The sequence below is a fragment of the Macrobrachium rosenbergii genome, chromosome 44, assembly GCF_040412425.1.
Source record: "Macrobrachium rosenbergii isolate ZJJX-2024 chromosome 44, ASM4041242v1, whole genome shotgun sequence".
Classification (NCBI taxonomy): Eukaryota; Metazoa; Arthropoda; class Malacostraca; order Decapoda; family Palaemonidae; genus Macrobrachium; species Macrobrachium rosenbergii.
Window position 1 is genome coordinate 9949604 of NC_089784.1, and position 15003 is coordinate 9964606.

A 15003-nucleotide genomic window follows, 5' to 3' on the forward strand; every position below is an offset into this window, starting at 1 on the left:
ACACACACAATATAATATATATATATATATATATATATATATATATATATATATATATATATATATATATATATATACACATACACATATATATATAAAGTTAACATTTAACACCTTTCATTTGGATATATAAAAGCAAATATGGAGCACTAAGATAAAGCTGCCTAATTCATCACTTACATGCGATCTATATTTGTAAACGGTTACTTGGATATATTCGAGCAAACTTTTATGCATATAACCTGTGCATACGTGTGCTGTTGAAATGCTTGTGTGTAGATTACCACCATTGCTACCGCCCATTCAAAGGTACGAATATAGAGTACACATACATACATATATACACAGACACACACACACACACATATATATATATATATATATATATATATATATATATATATATATATATATATATATATATATATATATATTACATACATACATAAACTGTATATTAGGTATCGAATGAGGTTTAAAAAAAATCCAACAAACACGCTAAAACATCAAGATGCCTTTGTGGCCAAACTGAAACACTGTTTTCCAGCTGTTAGACACGTTCTAAACTTGGCTTATTCGTAAAACCTTCTCATTTCTCCATTTTCAAAAGCTAGTCGCGAAATGCTTATGAATACTGATGGAGAAAATTATGACTCTTACAATTAAGTTAGGCAAAAATAAAGTAATCCAGTGAAGGTTAATTCTGATTCCTTAATAGTGTATCTATACGTTACTCTACAGAAATGCGCTGGTGTTTGTATTGATCACTTGGTGTTTATTGAAAACTACAATGAGTGTACGTAAGGTCCGCAAATTTATTAATATAGGTTGCCTGAGGAATAAAAGAGTAATTAATGCTGATAAAGCCAGGGTTAGTTATTTTACGAAGGAGAAAATGGCATGCCATATAACAGTCAAACTGTAAACCTTGTTACAACTGTCAGTACAATGAGATTATAACTATATTAGCTCACGATGATAATTTCCCGTATAGTGTATTAAAGCATCAGCTTAACAACGTTAATTTTCAGTAGCTTGTCTAAATATCCAGAATATTTTGTGGGAATGGTACTATCATTTATTTTACATTTAATTATGTATCAAATTCAAAATGTGGTTAAAACTGAGAGAGAGAGAGAGAGAGAGAGAGAGAGAGAGAGAGAGAGAGAGAGAGAGAGAGAGAGAGAGAGAGAGAGAACTAGATTTTAACTCTTCGATGACCTAATCACTTTATTATTTTTGTCACTTCTTCACTGTTCACCTTAAAAAGGAGTGAATGATGAATGGGTTTGAAACTATAAATTTTTCTATAAATCAATCCACCGTAAAAAAATACCAGATCTAATTCTCTACTTACATCTTATTCAAATTTTACCAGACTTCAGCACATAAACGTATGGTGTTCATTAAACAAGCTACCTGCTCTAAATTCAATTTGTAACTATGGATTTTACATTGCTATTAAACATTTCCAATATCCTTTTTCTTTTTCTAAGGTTTTGCTAACGAATGACTTCTGTTGTTTCTATCTTAAACTTTATCAGCATTTCAGACTTGATTTCTGTAAGTCTGTTGACATAATAGTTTTCCTGTTACTGTGAATTATGTGTGTTTGTTGTGTGTCTACCTCTGTTAGAAAATGCATATATGTTGAATAAACAAATTCACTGACACTAATGCCATAATATACAGTATATATATATATATATATATATATATATATATATATATATATATATATATATATATATATATATATATATATATATATATATATATATATATATATACATACGTACGTACATGGGTACATTCATAAACACACATTATACACACAAACATACAAACGCATTAAAAATACTTAAGGCCATACAAGACATGCGTTCGCACCGAGAAATTTACTTCTAGGCATGTGTACTGTGATTCGAGCGAGCTGTTATATACCGTACGAGTCTTGGTGTTTTCCACGTTGGGTTCGATTCGGACACTCTTAGGTGACTTTTTCAAGCACTTCATCACCAAGTAATTAAAGTCACTGCCGGACTGAGTTCCCCCCCAGCGAGATGAGATTCGGGTACGAATCCCGGTCATGAAATGCAAACTTTCTTCACCCAGATCCCAAGAGATTCACGTTTTCATAGATATTCGCGCGTCATTTCCCGCGTGACTTGGCAGTGTATGTGATAGTGAATGTATGCACATACAAGTTATATGAGAAAGGTCAAGCATAACGCTAAAATCTAAGAATATCTTAAGAATATCTTTTCTATCTTGCAATAAAATGATGAAAAGTATTAGGTACAGTCTACTTTTTTATAGATATTTCCTTGAAGTGATTAATATTCGCGCATTTCGGTCTTTCAAAGTCTTTCAAACTGACTGCTGATTGGATAAATAAGTTTCGTCAGCCGGAGGTTGTGCCCTTGTATAACATGTGCAGCAGTGCATAAATATTTACATAAACAATTTGCTTCCATCAATTGCTTGGTAGTATATAATCTTTGAAAACAATAAAAGAAATATAGATAATACATTTCATACGAAAAGTCCTATGTGCAGCTAATAATGATAAGAAATAGTCTGCTTTGCTTTTTTTTTTTTTGACATTTCTTTCTAAGTGTCGTTTGTGCATATTAGCGTGACCTTCAGTCAACTGGTAGTATTTGAGGCTGGGAGAGAGCTGTTATGTAATTTCTTTTTTAGTAGAAAAAACTGAGAGAACTTCATTTACTTTAATCTACAAAATTTACCTCTAAATCTCTTTCTGTTGAAGCAGTAGCGTGAGGCTGTGGAGAGGGTAAAAAGATAAGATTCGTGATTAAGGCTCAGGAAAACGACAGTACCAACGCCACAGGAATTGAATGACGTACACTACCATACGTACACAAGACCAGCATGTAAAAAGGAGTCATTGGGTGAAAAATAAAGGAGACCAGGTACAAAAAGTTTTCACAGAATAATACCAACCTATGGAAAAAAGAATCAAATAAACAGGAATGAGTAAAGAAGGTCTGTTACACATTTATATAAACAGGAGAGGTTCACGAAAAAGCATATAAATACAAGTTGAAATGAGCAGGAAATCAGGGCAGCATGGAGTAAAGCGCTTCAAAAAGAAAAAAACTATGTACACGTGAAAGAAAAATAAAGTCTAATCATATAAATCATAAGTTAACATTACGAAAAGATAAGAGGTCAAAATAGTCTTTCCGATGCGAGAAATGAAGGTGGAACCAAATCCGTACACACACACAGGAATGACAGAGATCAGGCTTCTTCACTTTTGGGAGACTCGAATCCACTGACGCAGTAAGATCCCTCTCCCCATTCTCCCCCCTCACTCAGGCATGGAAGGGTAGTGTCACGTGGCAAAAAGATCTCCTTTTCGGGTTAGGTCACACCTTACAGGGCCAGAGAGGAACTGGGAGGACCACTAAAGAGTCAGTCGTATGACGTTAACGTTAAGTCGGGTTAAGGTTAGGGTTAAGGTTAAGGTCAAAGGACAGGGACAGGGTCAATGCAGTCGTTTTAAAGGGATACTTTGGAGGTCATGCAACACCACAGCTGCATCACCTTGCTTACCTCTGTTCCTGCCTGCAGGAAAGAAAAAAAAGAAAAATGGAAACAATGAGGCAAGTCACACCATCTTATATTCTACCATTCAACTGGATGAGTAACAGTGAAAGATGCCACACAAAAATCTGTCGTCCATCAGACAAGGGGTCCGGCTGGTATCGGGGACCAAATCGATGTTAGGCATAAATTGGCTTAAGCATTAAGAACAATTAGAAACAATCAGATGATTGGAAGGGCACAGAGGCATGTTAGCCAACATTTCAGACAAGGAAAATAAAAAAAAAAAACGAAATGCGAGGCACTACAACACGAAACAGGAATTGTTTAAATAAACTTGATATTTTGATTTAATCGATGGGATAATGTACGTTATTTACCAGTTAATTCTCCATAAAATATTTTGAATCTAAACAACACATCAATCAGACAAACTGGTCACACCATCACTAATTTCAGTTTCAAAGACGGCGATATGGGATAAACTGTTGAACGGAAACAATGTTACTGATTAATCCACAAACATATACATAAGATTATTATTCACATTTAATGACATAATATGGCATGTGTCATGTGACGTGAATATGTTGTGGCTACCAAGTGGTTATAACGCACAATTTCTTTTCTAAATAAACCCGTCCATAACGAAATAAAAACGGAAATAGAAAGTTATATCGAGTCGAGCTCAGTTCATTCTGCAAAGAAACTTGATACATGGGATTTTATTAAGTAAATATGTTAAGTTCAAGTTGATCATAGGAACTGTTAGCAATATTTGAGTGGTTAACGATGGTAATTGAACAACCAAAAAATGACAGAAAATGCGGATGTACACCATCTTTCAGAAATACTGAACAGGCAGCATAATCTTAATACTGCCTTCTCTTCCTGTTAATTTGAACTACTTCGTTATACCACAACAAAAAAACTGAATTAAAGTATGCCGGAACATTCTGCATCATATCTGTTATCTAACAGCGATGTCATCCTGTGGAAAACGGAGGTCTGTGTACAGTACTAGGCTATGCTGGATTTAGCTGAGAACAGAAATCACATTAACAGAACTTATAAAATCGTAACTGGACAGAGACCCAAAATGGAGAAACAAATGGTATACACAAGTTTTTCAATTCAAATTATATGCAGAGTGTGTGTGTGTGTGTGTGTGTGTGAATGAATGTATAAAATGAGTATGTACACATGAAATAGCCTTTCAGAAGTGGGTAAAAAGTGTTCAGACTCGACACCTCCACTAAAGGTACTTGTTATTAAGTTGTTCAACACTAGGATTTCTCACCCTCGACCAATAACCTCCGACTTTTAATCAGATTTAGTCCAACTCTGAAGCTCACTTCAGCAAGTTTGTTTGTATAAAAAAATTATTTAAATACTGAAAGTTCTTTATAATTTAACTTACACACGAATTACAAAATAACTAGTCATTTTTGCTAATGGTCTTCAATTCCGATAAAGTAAGGCTGTACTGTGCAGCCTATTATCTTCTGCGCACGGTGCTTCCAAATCCCGATTCTTTCTACGGATCAGAAATTACAAACCGCAGAGGCCAAAAGTATTTCAATGGAAAGAAATTAAACCTGAGTTTTAAGATATCGTGTCAATTTTTTTTTTTGGGGGAGGGGCGGTATTACACTTCATACACAATTACCTCTAACTCTGACCTGTACAAACGATAAACAGGAAGGAAATATTCCAAAAAAGGAGTTTAAAGGGGATCTGTTATAAGAGCGCAGTTTTAACAAATAAGGGCGGGCAGTTTTAACAATATGTTGATGAGGAAAAATTTCCAACACGAATATTCTGGGAGGAGTTACCTCTGGAACATGACTGAACAAATCTCGAATGATGAAATGGATGCTGCATGGAAGCGTTGCAGAAATATTCTGATATTTCCAGATTTAAATTATATGTTGTTGCGTACAGAATATACATGATTTTAGGTTTACCTGGCTAAGGAAGGAAACTCTCCATAATTATGTATACAGAAAAAATTATGTATACAGAAAAAAGTGGAGTATCCATTCAAGGGGCTTTAGAATTCGAAGCTTTTCTTCATCAAATGTCAAGGACGAACGCAAAGAAAAGACGAAGAGGGAAGGTGATTAATTTTAATGATATCCTGAGGAGTAGGAAGCACTGACATAATTTATTACATTGTTAATCTAGCCATCAAGCCCCATCACACACACATTTATAGTGAAGCAAGGGTCTATAGAGAACAATGAAATATGTGACGTACTAACGTACAAAGACTGATCGATACCATAGTCCTAATGATCAAGAGACTGAATTCGATGTTGACGACGCAGCATGCAAGGACTGTGGTAAAATTTAGGTCAGAGCTCGATATCCCAAAAATTACCTGAACACAGAAAAGCAGTGTGAAACGCTTCAGAGAAGTCACTGATTTCCTACAACTGAGAGAGTCAGGTCATAACTTCAACAGTAGTGTGAGTCCTCGCTTTTCAAAAGTTCTTGTCCGTACTAGAGGTCCGGAGATTCTGGGAAAATACCTTCAATCAGACAGACAACACGAACCTGTCACAAGGACGATGGAAGTCGGCTGCTGCTGACTAAGGTTATTTTGGGACCTATTCTAAAATTGGTTGCCCAACTACAATACACTGAACTCTGTAGAATTGTTCCTCATACATCCCAGGTGCATGCTAAGGTGGGTCAAATCAATGGACGTCTTGATCTTCGTTCAACACTACATGAACAAGCAAACTAACACTGATAATCCATCCACTTGTACAAAGCATACATATACCACCCACTTGGCTTCCCTACCACATTTCACGCTGTCAAATTGCAGAAAATTAGTGTGCAAATATATATATGTGTTTTTATATATATATATATATATATATATATATATATATATATATATATATATATATATATATATATATATATATATATATATATATATATATATATATATATATATATATATATATATATATATATATATATATATATATATATATATTATATATATATATATAGTATATATATATATATATATATATATATATATATATATATATATATATAATATATGTGTGTGTGTGTATATATCTCTGTATATATTATATATATACACAGATATATACTGTATATATAAAACTATAGATCTTTTGCAGATACTTTTTTGGTTCTACTTTGCAGGGAGTACATTTAGTGTTGTGTCGAGTCTTTTTCACTAATCTAAAATTGTTTCAAAGATATCTAAGAAAAACTCAATAAGAAATCGTAGAACGATATTTTCTGAGTGTCTGTAGTACAATGCCAAGTCAACAACGTGATGTTCTCTCACAACTTTATCTTCCAAAATGGAGTGCCCGAATGATTTTACAAAATATTTGTTCATAAATTTATAACACTGTAGCAGGCTACGAAATTTTAAAGCAACAGAAGTAAATGACCCTTTCAATAAAAATATAAAACAAATACTTGTTTTTTGGATAATCTTGAGTCACTAGCAAGGAGATACAGGAATCATGAAAATCATTCAAATAGAACATCTCACTCAACACAATCGGAATAAAGAAGAGAAAATAAAATACACCTGAAAAAGAGTCAAGTTCACGTTAGCTAAAAAGAAAAGATTAATTAGCAACTCCATGGGAATCTTCCATCGAGATGAATACCTTATAGGTTATGTTAATTTCCAGTGAATAGCCATCTGAGTCACGAAGTAAAATAAAAAAAAATATTCAGTGATGAACTTTAACAAAGGAAAAAATTTATTGTTTTATAAGTCCCTACATTACCTACTCATTTCAAATAAATGACTGACGTGTGAATTTGGAATAGAAGAAAATATGCTCGTAATTTGTGTGCGGAGATACAAACATGTCAAAATACGAGGAGACATATCAGGTCCAAATAGGGAGACTTTCCTGTCGTTCTGACAAACAGGTCGACAAATGCACAAGCATATAAAAACAGACTCACATGAATACATGAATACATATACTAATACCTCTGATAATGAGCTGATGTTTTTGGTTCAGTTTACTTGTTTACTGGTTAGCTGGATTAAGTCAAAGGTCGCGCCTCGAATTTAAGAAAATTTGACCAGAGGTGTCTTGTGAACCACAACAAGAGACTAAATTATGGGTGAAGTCCTATATACATATATATATATATATATATATATATATATATATATATATATATATATATATATATATATATATATATATATATATATGTAATATGTATGCGCACATGTACAAGCATTTGTATACATATTTTATTTGTATATACTGGCGCATACTGAAAACCTATTTAGATTACGTTGTATTCCTAACTGTTGTATACACAGGAGTGCAAATTCGTTCACGTGGGCAAACACCCAAAATCTGAAAAATCAACAACAGTGATTTTCCTAACCTATGACAACTCGTTCACTTTTAGCTCCAGGAAAAATCTGGCGTATCTGTCAGCAATCATGACAATGAAATCCTCGAATACAACAGATGGCATCCAAAGTAAGATTAAAAAATGTCAATTGTGTTTTAACCACAGTAGAGCTAAGATTAAAATATGTCAATTATGTTTTAACCACAGTAGAACTTTAGCTACAAAATTTAGCATCTGAATGCATAGTGAGATCACACATAAAACTCTCGATATCTGTTGAAAAAAAAAACATCAGTATTTTCATCATTGATTACATGTAGTTGGACGGAGAGAGTCAACAGGTAACTGAAATATGACAGAACAATGCATGAGACATCACTGTGTTCTTTTCGTGTCTACGCTCAACAGACTTCACCATCTAAAGAGGGAAAAAAGGAGGATTTAATAATCTCAGACCAAAGAGAGAGGAAGGATGAAATAATTAAAAACATAACTACAATGGGAAGAGAGAGAACTACACAGGACGTCGTGATGACAACACAAGTCAGGTTACACGGAGTCTAGAAACTGAAATATAAAGAACAACATATTAATAATATTAAAATTATATATATCCATTCGAATAAAATTACAACTGAAAAGTAGGGGATTATAGATAACACTTGGACTCTTTGTCATTACTCAAATGCATAAAATTCAGGAAACAGTATTATCTGGGTTGAAGTCTACTTTTAATCAGACACACTTGATCACACATACATGTACATGAAAGTACAAGAGGAGACTGATTGTTCTTTAGTCACTTAAGAAGTAATCACATTTGTCGGAGTTTAGAGGGAAAGACGTTTAGAGGACTGAACTAAACATGTTCAAAATAATATTTGAAAATTCCATTTCATAAAACTCAGAAATGCACCAAGAAGATTATAATTTAGGTTACAGGTAGAAATTATTTGGGGAGAGAAACAACAGAGTGTTGGTTTGTTAAATGCTACGGAAAAAACAAGTAATGTTGAGATGAAAACATCAGATAAAAGATTTAGAAACGACGTAGGCGAATGCAAGACACAAAATATTACAGGTAATCATATTACACATTCAGAGTATTTAAACTTCAGATAGTGACCTCAAACACTCACATTGGCAGTTGTACAAAAAATTTAAGGGGCGGGAGTACCTTCTACGATTTGTCAATTGTACATCATTGGCCCTAGCCCTTAATTATATGACATGTTATAGGTTGTTATTATTTATTTGCAGACTTAAGCGTCCAAAAGCTACGGTAATGATAGTTATTAGCAATGTATTCTACTTTTTAAAATTATCACTGTTAAAAATGTTATGATGACAAATGATTATAATAATGGTATAAATACCAATAACTGGCAAAAAAATATAACAGCAACAACGACATCCCGCAGGATGGTAATAACAAAGACAAATAGTACAGTGGGAATGACATTATTATTATTGTTATTATTGGTTACCTGAATAATAATAATAATAATAATAATAATAATAATAATAATAATAATAATAATAATAATAAAAACAACAACAGTTCGTCACGCTTCTTATCGTCCTTTTAATCACCACTGCTATTACCAGCGTTGTCACTGTTCGTTTAATTTCTGCTGTACATCCTGACATCACATTCACTGTCATCATCATCGCCAGTGCAACGGGAGAGTGAAGGGACCTCGTCGTGTCCTTACCTCAGAGTCGGTGACGAGGAGGAGGTCGAAGGGAATAGCGGCAACGACGTCGATGAGGAACCACCCGCGGAGGTAGTGGAGGGCGATCTTGCCGGGGTGAGAAACTACCTCGTCGTTGTGGTTGACGTAGGTCGTTCGGAAGTTGATGACGATGTCCACCATGAACATGATGTCAACTGCAATGAAGGCGGCCGCGTCAGTAAAAGGGGACGACGTCAATCTGGTTTCTGTTTTTTATCTTTTACCAGAAAGGACATTAATTCGAGTCTGGGTACATTTGCTCAATATAATAACTATATCTCTTTAGTGTGCTTTGTAAGTGCCTGTACGCATTTTTGTAATAATAATAATAATAATAATAATAATAATAATAATAATAATAATAATAATAATAATAATAATATTCAAGAATGTTGTCGAAAGATATGCTTCCTTCCGAGGTCAGCGACTAAGTTTTTCAAAGGACTTAAAAATATACCCAAGAAAATAAAAAAAATAGACTGCTTTAACAGCCAAAATACTAAACATTACTAGTACATAAAGCCTGCATACACTTTTCAGCCAGTACATTAATGCACTGGAAAAAAGCATTTGCATCAGCAATGATTATTTGACAGTTAAATACCAGATGCTTTTTTTTGACAAGAGTTCGAATTATTTTATTCCTACCAAAAATTGTATTCTGCCAGTTTCAAAAATCATAATAAGAGTTCGAAGTATTTTATTCCTACCAAAAATTGTATTCTGCCAGTTTCAAAAATCATGATGGCCATGAATACTGGGGCACTTCCACATATGCAATGCTTACACATAAATACACACATGGAATTACCATGAATAAGCATGTGCGCACACTGCGTAGAATGTACTTTATATACGAAATAAATTATAATACTTCCATTTTAATGACACGATGAAATGACCTAAACCTAGCGTAGATTACTGAAGAATAAACATTGAAAAGCCAGGAACGCTGACTTATCTGAATTGTTAGCAATACAGATAAAAGTCCTTTGTTCACTTGGAAGGTGAAGGCTGCGAGTATTTCAGCAAGCAAACTGATTCATTCAGACTTGTTTTGACGACAGCTTATACTATAAGGTCCCTAGGGTAGAAAACTGATCTTGCCCAAAGCGCTTCTTAGTGCAACACGTTCATCTAGAGTCAAGTCATCCAATACCACAAAAAGTTAAGAACACAAACAAGAAAGGAAAAATTGAGAAAGGTAAAATAATTATGCTTCCCTAGATGAGAAAATAAAGAGACAACTGCGGTTATTTTCAAGAACATAAACGGCTTTGAGGGGATAAAGGGATTTTTAAGACTACTGTGCAGGAAATAAACCAATTAGCCGCACTCATTTACTTCCAACTTGAACCTTAAGAATAGTATCTTTTGTGTTCTTCCTTGAAACTCGGATAATAAGATCTCATTCTGATTTCCCCATCTTTCCTGAATCAACACTTAAATCATTTTTGTTCAAATACTCTGCCATTACATTTGAGCGATATCCTTATGAGAAAAATACTAGAATTTTTCTAGCGACTATAGCATTTCTCAGGATTTAAATTCTATTTGACAATGTTCCTAGAAGAGTCAAAGAAAATGATAGGCAGAAATTGTTGAAAAGTACTGAAAAACAGAAATCTGTCATATTTCCATATGCAGATGTCACATGTATTCTAATGGATGACTGATTAATTTGTAACAAGCTTAATAGTTCGGAAATCGGCCACAGCCACCATATGTAATTAATAATTAATTTTGGAGATATTAAGATTGCATCTGGATACATGATGTACAAATGAATATATTATCTATATCACAGTAAGTGAACAGTATAATCATTTACTGAGAATGAAGTCAGTTAATTTAGAGGAACAAAAGGAGGAATTTGCTCGTTTAATTCTATCTAGCTGATTTCTTATACTTCCCGCAGCGTTCAAGTTTCATAGCCACTAAAGAAAATCGAAAGTAGCCTGATGTAAGCTCTCTCTCTCTCTCTCTCTCTAAAATTAAATATCAACATACGTGCATGAAAAACACATTCACGCACATGCACAAACACAGAAATTTGTGTGTATACATTACGCAGCGCTACAGGAAATAATCCATAATATCTCGATTTCTTATTTTCTGAATTTTTAAAATGAACTAAAGAAACTGTCCATCCACGACAGGAGTCAAATAATCGCAGAGGCTTCTGTGCTACAGTTTTCGCTGCAGGTTGACCATATTACCCTTGTTCTCTATAACCAACTTGTACCAAAACATAATTACTATAAAACTTGACCCATACGTTCAACTCCATTGTTTTCAAAAGCATTCTGATCTACAACAGGATTCAGCTTGTGGTAAGAACTTACTTTCCTCTTTAATCTACTGTCGCATATACCATCAACTGATCTGGAATTCATCCTAAATATTGAAGTCCCAATTACATAATTTTCCAGCAATGAACAACTTTGGCAAATTCAAATTCCCTCCCATCAAGAAAAATTCAGACTAACCTATGAACAGCATTATGTATGCATGACCTGCAGGCAGTTACGCTACTACATTTGACCTATGAGGATGTCCAGACCAATGTTACAGCGCTTGATCTTTGATTGGCTACATCTTGAGTGAAACTTTCATAGTAGAGTTAAAAATAACCCAACATTTATTTTCGGAGAGCCATATCTTCATGATTTTGGAAAACAGGTTCCTCAGTCTAGCAGCTCAAAATCCTTTTGGAAACGAAAACTAACTTTAAAATGAGGGTTTGTTCCCTTTGTCTGAGACCAGACCTTGGGGTTCAGAGAAGTGGGCGCAGTTCGAGGGTTTCGCCGAAACGTGAGAGTGGACGGATTAAAACGGTAGATTTCAGAGTACATCAGTCCCTAATAATATGCCTCAGATAATAAAGTCCGATGACAAACACTCGAAGGAGAGGTTTATACCAAGCAGGCGATATGAAATTCGAAATGATATGAAAGGAAGAGAAGAGATACTGAAAAATTTTTTTTTAATTTTTCAATTACAGATAACGAACACCTATAAACTAATACCTTATAAAAATACGGGAGCAGGTCAGCAGAAATATAAATTTTTATATATGCTCACAATAGAGATAACAAACTATCAGAAAAATATTTTCATCATCAAAGCAAACTTATAGATTTACTTTATCCAAGCAAATTTTTTTACTTCATATTTGTTTAACTGAAATTGCTATTATTTATAACCATATAAAAAATCCAAGGGCCTTTCATTCAACACTTCAATACCTGTGGTTAGCATTTACAGTATAGTTGTTTTTATTTAAAATTCCCCCAAAAAAACTCTGTGAAAATAATGGTATTAGATAATGAATTAAGCTTTGCTAACACTGCAGCTCCAATAGCTCCCAAAAGATATGTTTGCTCAGCACACAGCCTCCTACACACAGCTCCATGACAACGAAACACAATTAAGCCCTGAATATCATCACATCATTTTTCTACTGCTCTAGTGTAACTGCATTTCAGGGACGGTATGACGGCCATTGTTATTTCACAGAGAGCAAAATGACGGTGTCACTTTACGTACGTAACGAGATTACGCCTTGACGCGTCGCTCTGGTCGGCACTTGCACATATTATAAATTAAGACATGATTCAGGCCAACTTCTCACTAGCAAAAATCTTCTGGCAACACTTCGGACAAATAACTATCACGTTAAGATCGAGATTGTCTTAATTTCCAGACATGAAACATGTTTGCTCATTACGGTTATAAATTTAGCTATATGGAAGCTTTCTCCTTCACAACTAAACTGTGAGAAAGAAGTCAATAAAACCGGAAACTCTTACAGAATCTGTAACTCTATAATCTTCAGACTCGCGAAAGCGTGCGCGAGCTGTTCGTTATCTCGAGATTATGTAATTCCTCTACTGTCGTCTTGGCAGGATTTCAAACAACAAGATACGGCTGCTATCTTTCTCTCCTCGACACATCTACAAGTTACTGTATGAAGTCTTTGACAGCCAAACTCCGCACGGTTCACGGGAGAGAGAGAGAGAGAGAGAGGAGAGAGAGAGAGAGAGAGAGAGAGAGAGAGAGAGAGAGAGAGAGAGAGAGAGAGTTTGATTACCTTGGAGATATTTGTGTTCAGTTTTTAGAAAAGGATTAAATTCTCATTAGCCAAATGGTTAATGATTTTACATCAAGGGCTTGTGCATGGCAAGAAAATGAACTAAAATAACAAGAAGAATATTGTCGAGTAACAGCAGTTTCCACGCTGACGGTGAGCCGTTGGAAGCCTCATGCTCATACGCGCTTCCTAAACCCATATACAGAGTCACTTCCAAAGCTATTAGCGCTTGCTTAAGCTCACATTAATAAGCACTTAGACTTCTGTTCTTGAACCCAATTTCCGTGTCCTTAATAATTTCCTAGCAACATTTCATATTACATTGTAAAGGTTTGAACGTTCATGTGTGTGTGTAATGTATGTATGTATGTATGTATGTATGTATGTATGTATGTATATATATATATATATATATATATATATATATATATATATATATATATATATAATATATATATATATAAGTATGTGGGCGTAAGTTACACGATAATTACACAGGTTACATGAAAATACTAAATATCCGTCATTACTGATAAAGATGAACAAAGGAAATCAAGCGTTTCTTTAGAGAATGAAATTTGCAAAGTAGTTCTGACGATTGGGCTTCCTTTTTGAAGAAGAGACAGAAGAAAAAAGAAGGAAAAATATTCTCCGTTTATTATAGGGTTTGTCAGAAGTTCGGGTGACGATGCTTGACTGCTGACGTGACCTGAGTCTCCAAAGCCTTTAATCAAAGCTTAGAAAATACAGCTGCCTTTGCCACACGTTTCCACAGTCATTATAAAGCATAATACGGCGACCACAGGGATTTCATCCGGGCGCTTTCGACACTCGACCCTCTCTCTATTTGCTGAGTTGTTGTTGAACAGCCGTACGAGGAAGAATACTGTAAACACATACATACACACACACACACACACACACACACATATATATATATATATATATATATATATATATATATATATATATATATATATATATATAAATATATAATATATGTAATATGCATATATACACAAATACATATAGATACATATATACACATATATATATCAAAGAGGAGCCGTTGCTCTTTAGCACATAAGATGAAGCGACGGGACAGGCAGCATCTCTTACATAAAACAGTTTAAATTAATAAACCACTTATGGTCTTTACTGCACCGAAAATGAAAATGTACGCTACTTGTCCTTTTCTACATGATAGTA

General features: G+C 34.2%; 1 protein-coding gene across 28 annotated transcripts in view; it reads right to left on the reverse strand.

Moving 5' to 3' along the window:
• The window catches only part of sei (seizure), a 538215-nt gene that overhangs the window by 135816 nt on the left and 387396 nt on the right, over positions 1-15003 (reverse strand). For 27 of the 28 annotated variants that reach the window (XM_067087717.1, XM_067087722.1, XM_067087727.1 and 24 more), the window contains 2 exons: positions 9681-9856; positions 2751-2786 (listed from right to left, as the gene is read on the reverse strand). In XM_067087717.1, coding sequence (XP_066943818.1) covers positions 2751-2786; positions 9681-9856 — 212 coding nt within the window. The remainder of the gene's footprint in view (positions 1-2750; positions 2787-9680; positions 9857-15003) is intronic. The other variant, XM_067087708.1, reaches the window with a different exon arrangement.